A 22,087-nucleotide genomic window follows, 5' to 3' on the forward strand; every position below is an offset into this window, starting at 1 on the left:
AGCCCTCTCAGCTCCACCCACCTCAGAGGGTGTCTGTTGTGGGGGAGGAAGATAAAGGAAATTGTGAGCTGTTCTGAGACTCTGAGATTTGGAGCGGAGGCCGGGATATAAATTCAGTATCTTCTTCTTCCGTTCCCTTTCATTCAATGAACTTTTGCTAAAATATGTAAAATGTGAACCATGAGCATTTGAATGGGAGGCACTTGCTGGACATTACTGTGCAGCTGTGATAGGGCAAGTCTGTAATTAAAAAAAAACAATTTCGGATATCACCTCATACATGTCACTAATGACATTCCACCCCAATTTAGAAAAGTGCATTTTTAAAATTGTAGCTGCAGAATATATACACTGGCGGGAAAAGTATAGTGCGTAAGGCAGGCACAGAATCCAAAGTCAAGATTAAAGGCTTTCTCTGCTCTGAAAATCTGCAGTAAGATGTGCAAGTGTAATGGGCCCAGGATAGACTTGTAGACCAGGGCTTCTAGGCCTTGTGTTTTCAGAGTACCCGTGGCGCAGAGTGGTAAAGCTGTAGTACTGCAGTCCTAAGCTCTGCTCACGACCTGAGTTCGATCCCCAGCAGAAGCTGGGTTTTCAGGTAGCCGGCTCCAGGTTGACTCAGCCTTCCATCCTTCCGAGGACGGTAAAATGAGTACCCAGCTTGCTAGGGGAAAGTGTAGATGACTGGGGAAAGCAATGGCAAACCACCCTGTAAAAAGTCTTGCCGTGAAAAACGCTGTGAAAGCAACATCACCCCAGAGTCGGAAACGACTGTGCTTGCACAGGGGACCTTTCCTTTCCTTTTCAGAGTGCTAGGTTGGAGAGGTCTTGTCTCGGGAGAATTCCAAAGTCCCAGAGTCTGCTTTTGGAGCGAGAGCTGATGAAAACAGTAAAGGGTAGGAGACAAGATTTTGCCTTCGGAAGAACGGACCAAAAGAAATCCTCTGCTAGGAGGCTGTGATGTCTTAAAGTCTATGAGCTTTGACATTGCCTCTAAAGAAGAGGGTTCAAGTCCATGGAAGCTTCTGCTGAAATGTTATTAGCCTTCAGTGAGCCACTAGACTGCAGGGTTTGTGTATGTGTGTATTCAGGGGTCATTTTGTAGAAAAATAGGTGGTGGAGCTCATTAGCATAACTCATTAGCATTTGATGCCCCCCCCCAGCCAAAAGCAACCCGATGTAAGAAAGGAGAGCCCAGGGTGAGTGAGGCCTGATTGGGCTGGCTAGAGATCCAGCCAGCCCAAGCAGGCCTCGCTCACCTGAGGCTCTCCTGGGCCATGTTCCCAGTCGAGAGGCCAGCAAGCCACCTGCCACCCAAAATCACATCAGTGGAGAAAGAGTGTGTGGGCTTCTCCAGGGGTTAATGAGGACTGCTGGGGGTGTGGCAAATCCCCTGGTGGCTGGCTGCTGCCCACTCTTCTAATCTATGGATTGTTATGCAGCTGCACCGAACTATTCAATGGACAAGGTAGGTGGGGAGGAGGAGGGGGAACCCTCAGAAAGGCTCAGGAGCTGTGCTCCTGTGAGCTCCTGCTGAATCCGAGGCCTGTGTGCATTGCTACAACAGGCATAGCTTCGCTGTCAGGAATTTCTCTGTTGTATGAATACAAAACATCATTGGGGAGGTATTTAATTATACAGTTGCAGTAACAAAAACGTGTAGGTGTTTCAAATTATCCCGTCTTTCCTGTAGACTCTCTCAATCATTCTTACAGGTGGGCAGATATGAGTGCTATTACCTTGCAAAATAAAGATACTTTATGAAATGAGATCTTATTTCCAAGGATTGAAGTACCGCCATGCCAAACAGAATACCATCAGTGAAATTTCTTGTCACTTTGCATCAACTGCCACATTTTGCAATGTGAAATGTCAAAATTTGAAATATTGCATTTAAAGGTATTTAGGAAATTTCAAACAAACAAACTCTGATGCCCTTTCTTCATTGGACTCCAAGTATAGTTTGCACTCCTTACAATTGGCCTTTGGTTCCTAAGTGCTCAGGGGAGGTGAATGCAGAAAAGAGGGCCACACCAAAGCAGAATCAAGAAGTGGGGGGACGAAAGTTGGTTGGTGCAGTGGGAAAGAAATTTTATTTCACTTGGGAAAACCTATGCGTTTTGCATGCAGCTTTGTCAGGGGAATCTGTAAGGCAACTGAGAGCCAGTTTGGTGTAGTAGTTAAGTGTGTGGATTATCTGGGAGAACTGGGTTTGATTCCCCACGCCTCCACTTGCAGTTGCTGAATGGCCTTGGGTCAGCCATAGCTCTGGCAGAGGTTGTCCTTGAAAGGGCAGCTGCTGTGAGAGCCCTCTCAGCCCCACCCACCTCACAGGGTGTCTGTTGTGGGCAGAGAAGACATGGGAGATAGTAAGCCACTCTAAGTCTCTGATTCAGGGAGAAGGAAAAAGGAAAGGAAAGATCCCCTGTGCAAGCACCAGTCATTTCCGACTCTGGGGTGACGTTGCTTTCACGTTTTCACAGCAAACTTTTTACGGAGTGGTTTGCCATTGCCTTCCCCAGTCATCTACACTTTTCCCCCAGCAAGCTGGGGACTCATTTTACTGACCTCAGAAGGATGGAAGGCTGATTCAACTTCGAGCTGGCTACCTGAAAACCCAGCTTCCGCCAGGGATCGAACTCAGGTTGTGAGCAGAGCTTAGGACTGCAGCACTGCGCTTTAACACTCTGCACCACGGGGTTCTTAAAGTCATGGAGAAGGGCGGGGTATAATCTGCAATTCTTCTTCTTCTTGTTTTATTTTTTATTTTTAACTAAATAATCAAATTAGAGTTGGCAGCTCTGGGTTGGGAAATAACAGGAGATTCTGGGAGGTGGAACCTAAGGAGGGTGGGGCTTGGGAAGGGGGAGAAAATTCAATAAGGCATAATGCCATAGAGTTCACCTTCCAAAGCAGCCATTTTCTCCAGGTGAATTTGACGTCTACTGCCCGGAGATCAGAGAGCCAGTTTGGTGTGGTGGTTAAGTGTGCGGACCCTTATCTGGGAGAACCGGATTTGATTCCCCCACTCCTCCACTTGCATTTCCTGGAATGGCCTTGGGTCAGCCATAGCTCTCACAGGAGTTGTCCTTGAAAGGGCAGCTGCTGTGAGAGCTCTCTCAGCCCCACCACCTCACAGGGTGTCTGTTGTGGGGGAGGAAGATATAGGAGATTGTAAGCCGTTCTGAGTCTCTGATTCAGAGAGAAGGGTGGGGGTATAAATCTGCAGTCTTCTTCTTTCTTGCTACAACAGAGCCAGTTTGGTGTAGTGGTTATGTGTTGAGTCTTATCTGGGAGAACCGAGTTTGATTCCCCCCTCCTCCACTCGCAGTTGTCCTTGAAAGGGCAGCTGCTGGGAGAGCCCTCTCAGCCCTACCCACCTCACGGGGTGTCTGTTGTGGGGAAGAAGACAAAGGAGATTGTGAGCTGCTCTGAGACTCTGATTCCGAGAGACCGCGGGGTATAAATCTACAGTCGTCTTCTTCAATCTCAGAAGATCTCTGGAGGTTGGGCAGCCGTGCTTCCAATGTGATTTGTAACTAGAAAGTACTGTGTGAAGTGGCAAAAGTCACTAGCAAGCAATTGTTCAAGTGCATTGAAGATAGATGGAAAGTCGATTGAAAGAGTATTATTATTGAAAGAGTATTCTTATTTGGGCTGCATGTGAAATGTGTAGGGATCCTCTTAATAGGGTTGCCAGGTCCTATGTTTTGGGTCAGTTGGGGGCGGGGAAGTGCCCCGCAAAAGCGGGGTCCCCCCCCTCCATGGGGGTCTGACAACCCTAATTCTCAAATGAAATAAAATTTATTTTCTCACTACTACTGTATCATCTCCCACCCCCTTCTGTTCCTTCCTTCATGGTAAACGGAAGCAGGAGCTCACTTCCCACTGGATACTGTTGAAGGGGCACTCGGCAAACCCCTCTCGCAGACATAGAAGCAACTGGAGCTGCAGGTGAAATCGTTCCACTCTCCGTTGATCCAGACTTGGGCGCAGTCTTCGTCTTGTCGCAGGTAATTGTTGGGTTCTCCTTGCTTCCAGTTCCTGAGGTGAAAGCAAAACACTGCTTGTAAATGAACAAACCAAACCAATGGCCCAAATCCAGTGTGTGTGTGTTGGGGGTGTCCGGGGCCGGCCCTGCCACTAGGCAAACTAGGTGATTGCCTAGGGGCGCTGGCCTGCTGAGGGTACCGAATTGGGTGCCCCCATGTGACTCGGTGATGTTATCAGTGCAGGGGGGGTGGGTTAGCTTTGCCCTAGGGTGCCAGACAGTCTAGGGCTAGCGCTGGGTGTGTCTTCCAGGAAACCTGGGTCACCATTTCCCAAAATGATTTGGGTACAGAACAACGTGTGCACGCACATGAAAGCTTATACCCAGAAATTAAATTTTGTTGGTCTTAAGTGTACCACTGGACTCAGATTTTGCATGTACAAAAGAGCTTATACTCAGAATTAAACTTTGTTGGTCTTAAAGGTGACACTGGACTCAAACTTTATGTCCCAGACTAGTGATATTAGGCTTACCAACCTCCAGGTAGGGCCTGGAGATCTCTTGGAATGATAACTGATCTCCAGATGACAGGAATCAGTTCCCCTGGAAAAAACTGCTATTTTGGCATTTGGACTCTATGGCATTATACCCTGCTCAGGCCCCTCCTACAACACTCCCCCAGCTCCACCTCTAAATCGCCAGGGGTTTCCCAACCCAGAGCTAGCAACCTTAGGTGATATAGCATTTGTTCCTTTGTTTGTTCATTGATTCATTCATTTGGTCAGGGCTTTTTTGTAGAAAACCCCCCAGCAGAACTCATTTGCATACTAGGCCACACCCCCTGACACCAAGCCAGCCGGAACTGCATTTCTGTGTGTTCCTGCTCAAAAAAAGCCCTGCATTTGGTCATTCATTTGTTTGTCCGTTCATTCATTCATTCAGTTTTAAAACTGCCTTCCCCTATAGGGCAGGGCTCAGGACAGTGTACATAAAAAAAAAACCCTCATAAATACAATGAAAGGTTTAAACCACAAACACAGTAATACCAATACCAGTAAAGCTGCCAGGGGAAGGCGGGGGGAGAGGCAGGACAAGCAGGAGAGGCAAGAAGACTTTTTTAAAATTAAAAGAAAAGAGGAATTCATGCCCCCAGTAATGTAGAAGGAACAAGAAATCATTGAGTTTTCCCTCGAAGGGAAGAGATTCAGTTAATTGATTACAAAATTGCAGGGCTTTTTGTGTGTGGAAAAAGCCCAGCAGGAACTCATTTGCATATTAGGCCACACCCCTGATGCCTAGCCACCCGGAACTGCATTCCTGTGTGTTTCTGCTTTAAAAAAAAAAAAAAAAAACCCTGCAAAATTGTACCTGGCATGCACATTCTTCCCCTCCCCCGAATAATTTTGCATTTATGGACTTGCATTTAAAATCCTTATTATGCGTTTGTCTTTTTTGATCCGAAACCCTATGTTTGATTTCAGGAACAGACAAAGCCCACAGTCTCTGCTGCTCTCACACCCATACAAACAAATGCATCTTTCCTCGCAAGGAGGAAGCTACGGAAAGGTTAGGTTCATTCTGTGCTTCCCCACAACATCGTTGTTTTACGGCACAGTAGAGCTTACTTGAAACCTGTTCTGTAGTCGCTGCCATCCAGCCATTTCCATTCTCCTTCTGTTTGCAACTCATGAAGTCCAATCCAAAAGCGCTCGTTCCTAGTTCGGGTCTGTATGAAGTTCTGGAGGGGGAGATCAGACAAGTGTGGCTGAAGGGGATGCTGACTTTGTGTCAAAGTGGAAATGCTGGGGAACATCTTGCTTGTGGGGCAGCCAGGGCTAGAATAAACAGAATACTCAGACAGAATCACAAGACCTACTGGGTAGTGGGTGACAGGGCTACCGGCATCCCTTCCTTTTGGATGGTAAAACAGGGACCTGCTGCAGGGCCTTTTCTGCTGTGGCACAGAAGTTTCAAAGTGCCGTTTCCTACGAAGTCTCTTTGCACCCTACTCTAATAATACATTGAAAGGCTGCAGGACATTTTTATTTCATATATTCAACTAAGCACTATCAGTAATTTTCCAGAGGGACGGGGGGAAGCATTTTAGTTGCGAGCTTTTAGGTGAGGGTTCAGAAACTAACAACTCTGTGGGCCAAATATGGTCCCCTGAACGGATTCACTCGGAATAACCAGCTCAGAAAAGAACATTGCAGAACTATCTTGGTTGCTTCTTCCAATGTTAAAAGGTGGGAAGATGAGCTGCCAAAACTTTTAGGTTTCTGTGACGGAACCGGCCTGATTCTGCCTTCAGACCCAGTCCCGTCAACTCCCTGCTGAGTCGCCAACTCCTGGAGGGAGCTATTTCTCCTCCGGCCACTTGGGCCCTCTGCCACCACCTGCTCAGTCTAGGGGTTCAGATTGAGAGGAACAGGACTCCCAATCCCCTTCTCCAGCTATGAGGCCAGGCCTCAAAGTCCTCTGCCACTCTGTACTTGGGTATCACAGAGACCTCAGCACTTCTTTGGGAAACCCCTGGAGGATTGGCACCTTATCCAACTGCATGCCTTCCCCTAATCCCACTGTTTCCAGAATCCTCAACAAGGGTTTGGTTTGGGTTCTCAGTCCCCTCGGTTGGGTTTTCAGCACTACCCAACTGACCCCCCCCTCTTGCCTGGAAGGTCCCACAGCTTCCCAGGACTCCTGTCTGCCCTGCTTCAAGACAACCTGTTCTGAGAGCGTCTCGGAAGATCCCACTTCCTGATCCACAGCTACTTGGTGAACCGGTTCCAACCTAAGGTCACTCAGGAGCCCCTTCTGGAACCACTCCCGTTCCCCCAAGCCTTCAGCTATGTGCTCCTCTGAGCCCACATTAGCCTTGCTGCTCTCAGAACCTCCTGTGAAATCTCCACTCTCCACCTCTGTCTCTTCAGTATGCACATCCTTTACGCTAGACCGGTTCCCTTCCTCGCTAGGAACATCTACAGCCTCTTGCTGCACTTGGGGAAAGCTACACCCCTCTTCCCCTTGGGAACACCCTCCTCCAGGGCTCGAGACAGGCTGGTCCTCCCCCTCCTGGGTGACTGACCTCTCTTCGTCCTCAGTAACCTGGGCTATTTCCCCCTCCCTGGTTGGTGGTGAGGTGGCTTCCCTACAGTTGCCTTCCTCCTCCCACTTTCCTCTGAGGGTTTGGCTGCGGGTTACAGCATTGATAAAGTACTGGCCAACCAACAAATCCCGGCCCAATAACACTGGAACTGTCTGTTCCTTCATTACCCCAAATTCAGAATAGGATTTACATTCTTGTGGCGCTAAACCCCTGAACTGCTTTCGGGAGTGGTCTGGCCCCAGTTTAAACCTTTTAAATACAGTGGCTTTATAGGCTGCAAAAGTTATCCCCCCATCTTCCATAGGCATGCTGTGATAGATGGCTGAAAGTTCTCCAGTCAGGATGCTACAGAGGTAAGACATATAGTCTTCCTCTGCAATCCCCCACTGTTTGGCTGCCTTCTCAAAGTTGGAGAGGTATATGGAGGGGTCTTCTCCCTCTTTGTACACAGCAAAGTCTTTGGGGGTGACCTTGATCTTTTTGCTTTGTTCAGCTTTCAGACGTAGCACCTCAAGCTCATGGCGACGTTGCTCTTCCTGCTCCCGTCTGCGGATCTCAGCTTGTCTTTCATCCCTCTCTCTTTCCTCCCGTCTGCGGATCTCAGCCTGTCTTTCATCCCTCTCTCTTTCACTCTCTCTTTCCTCCCGTCTGCGGTCTTGGTCCGCCTCGATACGCATTCTCTCCAGTTCCAACTGTAGCCGCAAGATTGTTTCTGACTGGGTGGGGGGCACTTCTGCAGGTGCCCCTGCATGCTGATGATGCTCCAACAGGAGGTCTTTCATATCTGCTACAGTCATGTTGCCACACTCCAGCTTTTGCTTTGCGCACTCTTCCTGGAGCTGTGGCTTTGTCATCTTCAGGATTTCCAGTCTCTTAGCACGCTCCATCCTAACTAACTAAACTTTCCCTATTCCAGTTGACCCAAAAATAAAACAAAACCTCTGTTGCTTCCTCTGGGTGCTTGCACGTATCAAAAACCAAAAATGCCTGGCCAATCAAGTTCTCTGTTTGTTCTTATCCCACCGCTGCCGCCAAATGTGGCGGAACCGGCCCGATTCTGCCTTCAGACCCAGTCCTGTCAACTCCCTGCTGAGTCGCCAACTCCTGGAGGGAGCTATTTCTCCTCCGGCCACTTGGGCTCGCTGCCACCACCTGCTCAATCTAGGGGTTCAGATTGAGAGGAACAGGACTCCCAATCCCCCTCTCCAGCTATGAGGCCAGGCCTCAAGGTCCTCTGCCACCCTGTTCTTGGGTATCACAGAGACCTCAGCACTCCTTTGGGAAACCCCTGGAGGATTAGCACCTTATCCAACTGCATGCCTTCCCCGGGGCCCCCTTTATAAAGCAGCATGGTCTAAGCGGTCGGGGATCTATGTGGTACAGAATTTGACTGCCAGCATTCAAATCAGTAAAAATATTTAATTAAAAGAAAAGAAGAAAAGAACAAAAGAACAAAACAAAAACAGTTGCATGTAAAAGGTTAACACAGCACAGCACCCGCACAGCAAGCAGCATGACAAAGAAAAGGTGGTTATAAACGCATCCTACTGTCCCTGGTCTAAACATGCCCTGCCTTGTGGTTGACTTACGTGGTCTGACTGCCTGGGCCCTGCTCATCCTGAGTAGGCCTCTCCCAGTCAGGAGCCCACAAACTCACACCCTCTTCCTTCGAAGGCCAGCTGCAGACTGACTCCTCTTCCTGCCTAACTCCCATGCCAAGAACAAAAGAACTTCCTACCGCTCTAGGAGGCTTTCCCCCTAGAGTTGTTGGTTTGGCTCTGGAAGGGAGAGGGGGGTTGGAGGGGGGCTAGGCCAAAGCCTGCTTAGCAGTTTCATGTTCCCTCCCAACTAAGATGGCGTTTCTCCACAGTTTCCTTTGCTGTTTTAGAGTGGACTGGGAAGTGAAAACAGCCCTGGAGCAAGCCCAGCTGAGTGGGGCTACATGCCAGCTGCCCCGGGGTTTACTCCCTGTTGCAAACAATGGAGATGAGCTTGTTCACTGCTTCCTCTTAAAAACTAGCAGCTGTGTGGGAAAAGAAAATTGGTGAACCATCACCAAGGATCACTGCCAATCAAGGATTTGAACCAAGTGGCCCCTGAAACTTTGGTGTGTTACTAGAGCTTGCCTCTGGCCACCAGCAGCCTTCCAGGGCAGTGGTCTGTCAGGAAATTTTCCCTGTTGGTTAAATGGCCAGTCTGCTGCTGGTGCCATATGCTGGAAGGATCTTCACTGGAATTATGCTGGGACAGCCCACTGAGCAGAATCCATCTCAGCCTCTAAAGATCCGGAGGAGGCAGCTGAGATTGGTGATTCTTTTGCATTACTTGGCCTCAAGGGGCGATTGATGAGAGGAGGAGGGCAGAAGCACTGCCAGTTGGCTTCCTTCACGTGGGTAATTGGTATTTGCCTGGGGGCAAATTAAGAACATAAGAGAAGCCATGTTGGATCAGGTCAATGGCCCATCCAATCCAACACTCTGTAAACACAGTGGCCAAAAAAACCCCAGATACCATCAGGAGGTCCACCAATGGGGCCAGGACACTAGAAGTCCTCCCACTGTTGCCCCTCCCAAGCACCAAGAATACAGAGCATCACTTGCCCCAGACAGAGTGTTCCAACAATACGCAGTGGCTAATAGCCACTGATGGACCTCTGCTCCATATGCTGACCCAATCCCCGCTTGAAGCTGGCAAACTGAAATGCTGCCATTCAGTTGCATTCACACGGGTGACTGGTATTTGCAAACTGCACTTTGGGGGATAAGAACGTAAGAGAAGCCATGCTGGATCAGGCCAGTGGCCCATCCAGTCCAACACTGTGAGTCACACAATGACCAAAAAGCAGGTGACATTGAGTGGGGCCAGAACTCCAGAAGCCCTCCCACTGTTGCCCCCCACTGTTGGTGGAAGGGTATAGCATAGTCTGATCTTGTCAGATGTCAGAAGCCAAGCAGGGTTGATGCTTAGGTAGGAAACCACCACAGAAGACTTTGCCAAGGCAGGCAATGGCAAACCATCTCTACTGAATCACTTGCCTTGAAAGCCCCTCAATGGGGTTGCCGTAAGTTGGCTGTAACCTGACACTACTTTAGAAGAAGACGATAACAACGACATTGGATTTATATCCTGCCCTCCACGCTGAATCTCAAGAGTCTCAGAGTGGCTCACAATCTCCTTTATCTTCCTCCCCACAACAAACACCCTGTGAGGTGGGTGGGGCTGAGAGAGCTCTCCGAGAAGCTGCCCTATCAGGGACAACTCCTGTGAGAGCTGTGGATGACCCAAGGCCACTCCAGCAGGTGCAAGTGGAGGAGTGGGGAATCAAACCCGGTTCTCCCAGATAAGAGTCCATGCACTTAACCACTGCACCAAACTGGCTTTACACGCCCTGCCCCCAAACTGCACGTTAACCTCAGTCATTCCCGCCCATCTCCATTAGGCCGTACCCCCCAAGGACGGCCAGAGCCTCTTTGTGTTACCTGCTTGGGAAAACCATCAATGACAACCAGCCTGGCGTGTTGCTCTTCACACTTCGTCTTGGCCTGTTGCCAGGGAACAACTGCTATGGAGAAGTAGTAGCACTTCCCATTGAAGTACTCCCATTGCCTGGCCTCAGGGCCACAGGGGAACACTAAAGAAAGGACAAAAGATGACAGTCACCAGTTTGTTGCTTGGCCTGGAAATTTACAGGAGCTTGAGAATTGCGGTTGTGCTGACAGAAGACCAATGGAGCCTGGTAAGTCTAGGCTGTATTGACAACCAGGGCTTTTTTTGTAGCAGGAACTCCTTTGCATATTAGGCCACACCCCCTGATGTAGAGAATCCTCCTGGAGCTTACAATAGGCCCTGTACGAAGAGCCCTGTAAGCTTTTGGAGGATTGGCTACATCAGGGAGGTGTGGCCTAATATGCAAAGGAGTTCATTCTACAAAAAAAGCCCTGTTGATAACACAGTGTGTGATCTAAGATTCCCAGGTCTGATATGGCAGAGTCTGTTCTGGAGGGTGATGTTATAGTTCAGGGCTCTATGGTTTTAGCCCAGTTTTACCATAGAGTTTTGCCAAAAAGCTGCAGTGTCACCCCCTGACATTGGTGATGTGATGATGTCACTTCCAGGTGACATCATTGTATTGTGTTTGGGAGCATTTGTAAGTGGGGTTTTCCCCCACCAGCAACTTGGCTGGTGGCAGAAAAAGGCCTGCAAATGCGGGGGAAGCCTTGCCTGGACTTCTAGGTAGAGTTGCCAATCCCCAATTAGGGGCAGGGGATCCACCGGCTTGGAGGTCCTCCCCGCACTTCAGGGTTATCAGAAAGTAGGGGGGGGGAAATGTCTGCTGGGCACTCCACTATTCCCTATGGAGACTGATTTTCATAGGGTGTAATTGAGAATTGATCTGTGGGTATCTGGGGATCAAATGGGCTGTTTTTTGAGGCAAACACACTAAATTTCCAGCATATCATTTAGAGCCTCTCCTTCAAACATCCCCCCAAGTTTCAAAAAGATTGGACCAGGTAATCCAATTCTATAAGCCCCCAAAGAAGGTGCCCCTATCCTCCATTATTTTCAATGGAGGGAAAGCATTTAAAAGAAATTCGGTCCTTTTAGATGTGATTACCACAACTCCCGGGGGTGGTGGGGGGTGGGCTCCCTCTGGGAATCCTACCCCCCCAGGGAAAGTGCATGCGCAATACATAGCCTCTCCTCTCCCGGTGTAGTGAACGCCGCGTGGTCACTGTCTGGCTATGCCTGGCAGATGGTCACTGCAATGGCCTCTCCTGCATTACTGCATCCGTAGCAACACCTTCTCGCTGGTCCCCCCCGTTTTCACAGAGTTTGCTATGTCATGGTGCGACCGAATTGTCCGGCGGTATAACCGGATGGGCAGGCTGGGCCCACCAACCTCGTCAGCCTAAGAGAAGGAAAACTCTAACATCAAACCCGGGCAGATAGAGCTCGTTAATGTAACACCTACCACCTGGCATCTCCTCAGATGCCAAGATCGACAAGGAGATTGACAACAGGCTGGCAAAGGCAAACCGTGCATTTGGCCGACTGCACAAAAGAGTGTGGAGCAACAAGCATCTGAAAAAAGGCACAAAGATCAATGTTTACAAAGCGGTTGTGATGACAACCCTCATCTATGGCTCCGAATCGTGGGTTTTATACCGTCATCACCTGCGACTCCTTGAGCGCTTTCATCAGCGCTGCCTTCGCACCATCCTCAACATCCACTGGAGTGACTTTGTGACCAACACTGAAGTCCTCAAGCGGGCAGAGGTTACCAGCATCGAGGCACTGCTGTTGAAGACGCAGCTGCGCTGGGCAGGGCATATTTCTAGGATGGAAAACCACCGCCTTCCCAAGATTGCCCTGTATGGCGAACTCTCCACCGGCCATCGAAATAGAGGGGCACCAAAGAAGAGGTACAAGGACTCCTTGAAGAAATCCCTTAGCACCTGTCACATCAACCATCACCAGTGGTCTGACCTAGCCTCAGATCGCAAAGCATGGAGGCACACCATCCACCAGGCTGTCTCTTCCTTTGAGAACGCACGCATAGCTGGTCTTGAGGACAAAAGGAGATTGAGGAAGAATCGCACTGCTACAGGACCAACCCTAAATCAGACTTTTCCCTGCAGCCGCTGTGGCCGGACCTGCCTGTCCCACATTGGTCTTGTCAGCCACCAGCGAGCCTGCAGCAAATGTGGACTATTGCACCCTTCTTAAATCTTCGTTCGCGAAGCCAAGCCGAGAGAGAGAGAGACCACAACTCCCTTTGGAGCTCAATTGGGCTTGTCACACCCTTGCTCCTGCCTCCACCCCTGAAGTCCCCAGATATTTCATGAATCAGACCTAGCAAACCAATTTCTAGGCCATTACAACCTTTCACTTGGAGCTCGCCATAGAGCCTAGTTGCCAAAAAGGACTAGTAGCAGAAGGGTACAAAGCCAAGCGTAACTTTTCAGGACCTAATACAAATTTGTAGCAGCACTACCACCACCAAACATGCATGATTATACTCACCCCTGAATTGTTCTAGGACTAGGCTTGCCAATCCCCAGGTGGGAAGAATTACAAAAGAGAGAATCACAGAGAGAATGAAAACCCAAAGAGAAACCGTGACAAAATAACGAACACAATTGTTAATTCATTTACAATTATTTAAGTATGAAACTTCAAAGCACTGATTATTATAATCCAATTCAACAATAAATATATCGAGGACAGTACATGTAAAACGGTGCGACAAGCGTCCTGCCGGCTCCAGGCTCTGTCAGAGGGATGTCGGGGAATCTTTGGATTCATTTATTTTGGAAAGAAAAATCTGCACAGGCACTTTGACCTACAAGCACTTTGTAGCACTAAGCATTTTAAGCAATTTGTTCTAATGAAGTGTGTGCTTAGATGCGTTTTGGAAATGATTTACATGTACTGTCCTCAATATATTTATTGTTGAATTGGATTATAATAATCAGTGCTTTGAAGTTTCACACTCCATGCCAGGGCCAACAGCAGAGCCATGGACACCTTTAAAGTAAAATACAGAAACTTACAGTGCAAATCATGGGCGGAGAAGCTGTTCTTTATTTTGCTGTATGTCTCATTCAGTTGCGATGACAGTGTTGCGGCTGGACCAGTAAAGGACAGGAGAGAAATATAGATGAAAGAGATGGGAGAGCAGACCTTAGACTAGCCGCTGTCTGGCCGGGCGGTACCTTCCAGCTTCCACCCCACTCTCTTTCACTCTGTAATCAAATGTGTACCCGACTGGGCTTCAGGCCTGTAGGCAGGGTTTCAAAAGTTGGGGTCCATGTTAAAAAGTCAGGAGGCACTTAGTAGGTTTCTTCCCCTGGCTGCTGACATTATGACTCAGGGCTTACATAAGAGAACATAAGAGAAGTCATGTTGGATCAGGCCAATGGCCCATCCAGTCCAACACTCTGTGTCACACAGTGGCTGAAAAAACCAACTGCCATCAAGAGGTCCACCAGTGGGGCTAGAAGCCCTTTCACTGTGCCCCACCCCCCCAGCACAAGAATACAGAGCATCACTGCCCCAGGCAGAGAGTTCCAACAATAAACTGTGGCTAATAGCCACTGATGGACCTCTGCTCCATATGCTTATCCAATCCCCTCTTGAAGCTGGCTATGCTTGTAGCCGCCACCACCTCCTGTGGCAGTGAATTCCATATGTAAATCACCCTTTAGGTGAAGAAGTGCTTCCTTTTATCAGTTCTAACCGGACTGCTCAGCAATTTCATCGAATGCCCACAAGTTCTTGTATTGTGAGAAAGGGAGAAAAGGACTTCTTTCTCTACTTTCTCCATCCCATGCATAATCTTGTAAGCCTTGATCATGTCACCCCGCAGCCGACGTTTCTCCAAGCTAAAGAGCCCCAAGCGTTTTAACCTTTCTTCATAGGGAAAATGTTCCACCCCTTCTGACCTTCCCTCCCGCCCCACCACCACTTAAGTGCTCTTTAATTGGCATGCTCCTGGATACCCCCTCCCATGCAATTTAAATCATGGGGAGGGAGGGGGCGGCCCCACAGCCTCTCAACACCCCCCTTGTTGGTGGCAGGGGGAGGGGGGAAGGTCCGGGGCACCTGTGTTGGGGCACCCAACCAGAAGCCAGGGGGCAGGGCCTCCACAGCCCTCCTCCTCGTAGCTACAAGCCTGCTGTATTTGCTAACCACAAAAGAAAAGAGGATGTTTTCGCTTATAGTTCTTCACCCATCTGGGTCCATCAGACATCACAGCACTGTCGTGATTTACCAATTATAGATTTTTTAAAAGTTCGGAAATAGAGCCCTGGTGATACGATGGGGGAAATAAGAGCCACGAGGGGAAAATGGCACAGATCTGAGATGCTGTCCGCCCTCCTGTCTAGTTTGCCTGATAACTTTGATGGTGCTCTTCCTAAAAAGACCAAGAGAGGCAGGTTTGGGAAGCAGGGAGAGAGACAGATTCGTTGGCCTGCCATTCATCTACATCCGACAACATTGTATGGTGCTAAAACAGCAAAAATGAAGCATTGCTGCCAAGCCCCCGGTTGGGAGGTTCTGAACCCGCTGGCCCACATTGGGCCAGCCGGGGGAACCTCCCCCAACATCGCCGCCGCAATGACATCATCCGGAAGTGACTTTATTGTGATGGTGATGTCACGAGGCGGCCACTCTAGGCGTTTCTGGGAAAACTCTATGATTTTCCCGGACGCTCTAACCATTTGGGAGGGGAAACTCTATGGTACAATAGGTACCGTTGCGACTCATGCAAAAGTCCCCAGCCGGACAATGCGGGGGATTTGACAACCCTTTGCTGCCAATGATCCACAGATCATTTGACTTGTAGGGAGGTGTTTTTATCACTTTGTCCCTCTGTGACTGAGTAAACGATAAACTAAACAGGATCAGTAATGGTGCGCCTCTCATGTATCACAGTTCACAGAATCCCCTATTAGGGATGCCAGCCTCCAGGTGAGACCTGAGGACCAGTGTTCCCTCTAAACTGCGTTAGTGTGAGCCAGCTCACAGTTTTTTAGCCTCTGGCTCCCAGATTTTTTGTCTTGGCTCAGGAGAAATGCCCCCCAAGCAGACTAATTTATGAAGTAGCTCACCACTTTCATGCCAGTAGCTCACAAAGTAGAATTTTTGCTCACAAGACTGCACAGCTTAGAGGGAGTATCGCTGAGGATCCCCCAGGATTACAGCTCATCTTCAGACTACAGGGATCAAGCTCCCCTGGAGAAAATGGATGCTTGGAAGCAATACTCCCTCTAAGCTGTGGAGTCTTGTGAGCAAAAATTCTATTTTGTGAGCTACTGGCATTCAAGTGGTGAGCTACTGCATACATTAGTTTGCTCTGGGGCCATTTTTCCTGAGCGAAGACAAAAAATGTGTGAGCTGGAGGCTACACAACTATGAGCTAGCTCACACTAACTCAGCTTAGAGGGAATATTGCCTGGGAGGATAGACTCAATGGCATTGTACCCCACTGAGGTTCCTGTCCTCCCCAGGCTCCACCCCCAAGTCTCCAGGAGTTTCCCAGCTTGGAGCTGGTAACACTACAACGCCTCCACCCCAACCCCCTGCTAGTGGCCATGGAGGCCCTGGCAACCCTCTTTCTTACAAATGTAGTAATTTAGAGAAGGCTAATGGGGGGGGGACTTACCTTTGGAGAGGGTCACTGCAAAGCCAATGACAATCAGCAAGTAGGAGAGAGCCAGCAAGATGTAGATTATGAATAAGGGTCTCTGACAGGTATTTCTTCCTTTCAACAAAAAGAGGAGAGAGGGATGGTTGCAGGTCATGCACAGTTAAGCTTACCTTTCCATTTGTGTCAATGACACTTGTTATGTATTTGCTGTGTTATGCATTGCATTTTACTGGGTTCTTGTTGCCTGAGTTTGAGACAGGCACTCCTTGCAAACCAGGACCCCAAAGCCTGGAAGAACTGGCCAATCAGGATGCTAGGCAGGTAACAACTTGTAACAAAGAGATGCAAATAAAGGATTCTGGAGTAAGCCAATCAGGATGCTAAGCATGTGACAACTTGTAACAAAGAGCTGCAAATGAAGGATTTTGGAGTGAGCCAATAGGAGTAACTGTTACCTGCTAAGAAGCGTGGTTAACTGTGGCCAGAATGTATATAATGAGTGAAGTGCCTGTGCTGTTACTTCTTGCAATAAGTGTTCTTGGTTGATTCAGAGCTGGCTGAACTCACTTTACAATAATACTAGTCACGAGAGGCAATAACTATATGCCACTTGGGCACAATTAGATCAATGTGAACCATTTTGAGACCCACCACGGGTGGGGAGGGGCCGTGGCTTAGTGGAAGAGCACCTGCATGGCATGCAGAAGGTCCCAGGTTCAATCTTCAGCATCTGCAGTAAAATGATCTGGCTGTAGGTGATGTGAAAGACCTCGGCCTCATAACCTGGAGAGCTCCTGCCAGTCTGAGGAGACAATGCTGACTTTGATGGATAAAGGGTCTGATTCAATATAAGACAACTTCATGTGTTCATGAGAGGTCATCTGAGCCTGGTCTTAATTCTTCCACTGAAATCCACATCGCCCTAGAAACTAAAGTTACCCGCCTCCAGGTGGGGCCTGGAGATCTCCCGCTTCTACAACTGACCTCCAGCCAGCAGAGATCAGCTCTCCTGGATAAAATGGCTGCTATGAAGGGTGGACTGTATGGCATTGTACCATACTGAGACCCCTCCCCTCCCCAAACCCTGCCTTCTCTCAGCTCAACCCCCAAAGTCTCCAGGTATTTTCCAATACAGACCTAGTAGCCCTAGGCATCACACCACTTATTCTAGGTTTACCTGCCTCTAGGTGGTAGCTGGAGATCTCCCAAAATTAGATCTGATCTCCAGTCAAAAGACATCAGTTGCTCAGAGAAAACGGCTGATTGGATGGTGAAGTCCATGGCATTAGACCCTGGTGAGCAGGGCTTTTTTTGTAGCAAGAACTCCTTTGCATATTAGGCCACACATCTCTGGTGTAGTCAATCCTCCAAGATCTTACAGGGCTCTTAGTAGAAGGCCTACTGTAAACTCCAGGAGGATTGGCTACATCGGGGTGTGTGGAATTCTAGCAGGAATTCCTTTGCATATTAGGCCACACATCCCTGGTGTAGTCAATCCTCCAAGATCTTACAGGGCTCTTAGTTCAGGGCCTACTGTAAATCCATGAGGATTGGCTACATCAGGGTGTGTGGCCTAATATGCAAATGAGATCCTGCTACAAAAAAAAAGCCTTGCTGGTGAGGTCTCTTCTTCCCCAAAACACCCCCTCCCCAAGCTCCACCCCCCCCCCCAATCGTTGGGAATTTCCCGACTCAGAGCCGAGAACCGTAACTTACTTTCCATTTTCATTTGGAGAAAAAAGTGCTTTCAGATAACTAAAAAATTGCAGTATAATCATTTCAGGTTAATAACTTTGCCTTCGCTTTGGACTGCACTGTTGCTTCCCAGTTCAGTCTGTGTAAAGTGGCTGCAAAACAGCAAAGAGCCTTGTGGCACCTTGAGGGTTAAGGAGGAAATGAAAGGGCTGCGCAAGTCACAAGAGATTAAAAAATAAGGCCAAGGCCTATGGTGCAAGTCAAGTAAAAATATATTTTATTACTAACTCAGCTAAAAATTCTCTGCCAAGTAAAGAACACATTTTACTATTCAGCTAGAATTCCCAAGTAAAATTTTAACTGAATAATATATTTGTACTTTGCTTGCACCATCGACCTTGGTCTTATTTTGTGTCACCTTGAGGGGTAACAAATTTAAAAAGGTAAAGGTAGTCCCTTGTGCAAACACCAGTCGTTTCCGACTCTGGGGTGACGTTGCTTTCACAACATTTTCACGGCAGACTTTTTACAGGGTGGTTTGCCACCGCCTTCCCCAGTCAAGTTTATAGAGCCAAGAAAGCCTTTATTGGCATAAAAATAGCAGTACAAAATTAATACAGCGTAAAACAGGATAAAAACACAACTTTCATGTACACTTGTATGAACAGAAATTATTTCTGTTATATCCTTTGGCGCAACTTTAGAACAGAGTACAGAAACCTGGCTGACCTCTCAGTAACATTGATAGAAAAATCATTCACGAGTCTATGGACCTGAAGTGTGTCAGAGCAGTTGATCGTACTGGCTAAAAAAAGGTAAAGGTAGTCCCCTGTGCAAGCACCAGTCGTTTCCGACTCTGGGGTGACGTTGCTTTCACGTTTTCACGGCAGACTTTTTACGGGGTGGTTTGCCATTGCCTTCCCCGGTCATCTGCACTTTCCCCCCAGCAAGCTGGGTACTCATTTTACCGACCTCGGAAGGCTGGAAGGCTGAGTCAACCTGAGCCAGCTACCTGAAACCAACTTCTGCCGCAATCGAACTCAGGTTGTGGGCAGAGAGCTCAGACTGCAGTACTGCAGCTTTACCACTCTGCATCACGGGGCTTTTACTGGCTAAAGCAGGGTATAAATATGTATAACATAGATTCGTATATACAGATGGCAGTGCAGGAGAACATGAGAAATTGACTCAACACATTTGTGTTCACAAGGGCAATACCTAGCTGAATAGGCTGTTTTGTTGCATCTGCCATCAAGAACGCTCTGCGTTGTTGCGGCACCTGCAAATACAATATATAAGAGGCCATCTTCCCTGTCATCTACACTTTCCCCCCAGCAAGCTGGGCAGTCATTTTACCGACCACGGAAGGATGGAAGGCTGAGTCAACCTCGAGCCGGCTACCTGAACAAATTTGTCAGGCCTAAACTTTTACAGCCTGGACCTGAATGGCTCAGCAATCTAGCCTGATCTCATCACACCTCAGAAGCTAAGCAGGGTCAGCCCTGATTCGTACTTGGATGGGAGGCCCCAAAGGAAGTCCAGGGTTGCTACGCAGAGGCAGGCAATGGCCAACCACCTCTGTTTGTCTTTGTCCTCACCTGGCTAGCCTGATCTTGTCAGATCTCAGAAATGAAACAGGGTTTGCTCGGCTTAGGACTTGGCAAGAAGAGGCACCAGTGGACAAACTATGTTTGTTTGTCTCTGTCTGGATGGCTCAGGCTAGCTTTATCTCACTGGATCTCAGAAGCAAAGCAGGATCAGCCCCGGTTACTACTTTGACAGGAGACCACCAAGGAAGTCCAGGTTGCTACGCAGAGGCAGGCAACGGCAAACCACCTCTGTTTTGACTCTTGCCTTGAAAACCCTACAGGGTCACCATAACTGGGCTGCGACTTGATAGGACTTTTCACCCCCACCAGACTTTCACAGATTAGAGGCAACATGTTCTTTAAAGTGTTGGCTGAAAAGTGGGCTGAAATTAGATACAACTACTAAAATAAGCCACATAAAATATCGGGTAGTCTGTGTCTTAAAAGATTCAAGGTTAAAGACTTAAATGAAGAATGTCCTAAGTCAGTTCACCCTCTTAACTGTTACCTAACTACACTAGCATGGCATTTAAATCTAAATTTGAAGCTGAATTTCTCCATGTTCCTCCACATCAATATTTTTCCATTGGCTTCCCAAACCAACTTTCTACCAAGGCCCAGTGTACCATTCACTGATACCAAGTGATAGTACTGGAAAGAACATCTTTACCTGTGTAAGTCCGAAGGTCATCTTGAAACTTCTCCTCATCCATCTTCGCAGCAGAGGAAAAGTTAGAGGTGGCCGCAAGCGTCCTTTCCCTGCCAATGTGGCTTTTCTAAGCATGGGCGTACGCTGTTGACCAGTGTTGTTCCACCAGGAAAGGTTAATTTATAACTTGTTTTAGAGGTACAGAGCATGTCCCATTCTCCTGCCGCGAGGCCATCTATTTTTGGATGACAGCTCCTCTGACCGCTCACGGAAGAGACATCAGCCTGCATCAGCCCTGGAGACATTCAGTAATGACCCTTTCATCCCCATTTAAACTTCTACTGGCCACCAATCAACAGTACATCACTTTATAGCCATAATACCGGGTTGGATCCTGTTTCTAATTTCCATTGGCATGGGGGCATGGCACAGATTTTTACCAATTCTCCCTTCCTATGGCATACCTCTGATTCCCCTCCAAGTTATTTGGGGGGGGGGTGTCTCTGATCCCCAAGGAAAGGCATCGGGGGCCATTCCAGGCTGCAGCAAGACTAGGGTTGCCAAGTCCAATTCAAAAAATATCTGGGGACTTTGGGGGTGGAGCCAGGAGACTTTTACAGACCATGCATAACTCTTGAGCCCGATTCCAGAAAACAGCAAGGCAAGAGGTAGGGGAGGCCAGAGCTGGGATCACAGTCAAGAGGGCACCCTCGCTTACCCCCCCCAGCAATTATATGAAAGATGCCTCTATGCAGGGCTTTTTTTGTAGTAGAAACTCCTTTGCATATTAGGCCACCCCTCCCCCCCCGATGTAGCCAATCGTCCAAGAGCTTGCAGGGCTCTTAGTACAGGGGCTACTGTAAGCTCCAGGACGATTGGATACATCAGGGGGTATGACCTAATATGCAAAGGAGTTCCTGCTACAAAAAAAGTCCTGCCTCCATGTTCGTAATTATGGATGCTGGTAAGAAGGTTGTCAAGTTTTAACAGTGCCCCATAAGCCTGCAAATTTGGGATGTGCATTCGGATATAGCCTATCCAAATATCTATCTCTTTTAAAAACATATTGGTATTTTTTGGATATATTTGTGTTCAGATGGAAAATCAGTTCGGGAAATTTCTGGAAATATTCAAGAGTAACTGGGAATATCAGGAGCCAGCATTTTAAGGCTCCCAGGACTATTTTTTCCCTTTTATTTGACTGTTTCTCTGGGTTTTCCCAGGGCTTGGTATCAGCTAGCCATGTTGTTTTGGCTTTGATTGTGTCCTTTGAAACTGGTTTTGTTGATCCCATCCTTCTGCAGGAAATTCACAGATACCTCCCCTACACACATACACATCCCCAGTGACCCCTGCTCCATGCCCGGAAGATGGCAAAAACCTGCAGGATTCCTTTGCCAATCTGGCCTGGAGAAAAAAATGGTGACCGACTCCAAAGGGATAGATGGAATGGATTTACACGGGGCTTTTTTTTTGTAGCAGAAACCCTTTGCATATTAGGCCAAACACTCCTGATGTAACCAATCCTCCAAGAGTTTACAGGGCTCTTAGTACAGGGCCTATTGTAAGCTCCAGGGGGATTGGCTACATCAGGAGTGTGGCCTAATATGCAAAGGAGTTCCTGCTACAAAAAAAGCTCTGATGCTAGCACATCATGTCAGATCATGTATTTGTTAAACTATCCTTCTTACATATTTGTACATGGAATAAGAAATCCCCTCAGTATTCATATTAGTGAAACAGCTCATATATTGTGTACTTTTGAATTTACAGCAAAGCTTATTTATATGTTACTCCCCTTTTCCCCTTCTGTACCCCTACTGAAAATTTAAAATAAAAATCTAGTAGACAAAGCAAACCGGAACGCATCTTGGCCATCTGGAGGTCGACCTTAACAGTGGGA

General features: G+C 48.1%; 1 protein-coding gene across 1 annotated transcript; it reads right to left on the bottom strand.

The window, feature by feature from the left end:
- Positions 1–1,614: 1,614 nt before the first annotated feature.
- Positions 1,615–20,434, bottom strand: LOC132582001 (hepatic lectin-like). The gene is made up of 6 exons (XM_060253533.1): positions 20,206–20,434; positions 16,267–16,365; positions 13,652–13,726; positions 10,577–10,728; positions 5,617–5,729; positions 1,615–4,044 (listed from the first exon to the last, which is right to left on the bottom strand). Exons 1-6 carry the CDS (start codon positions 20,246–20,248, stop codon positions 3,879–3,881), a joined length of 648 nt encoding a protein of 215 aa, XP_060109516.1. The 5' UTR covers positions 20,249–20,434; the 3' UTR covers positions 1,615–3,878.
- Positions 20,435–22,087: the final 1,653 nt, after the last annotated feature.

This window comes from Heteronotia binoei, chromosome 13, assembly GCF_032191835.1.
Source record: "Heteronotia binoei isolate CCM8104 ecotype False Entrance Well chromosome 13, APGP_CSIRO_Hbin_v1, whole genome shotgun sequence".
NCBI classification, from domain to species: Eukaryota; Metazoa; Chordata; class Lepidosauria; order Squamata; family Gekkonidae; genus Heteronotia; species Heteronotia binoei.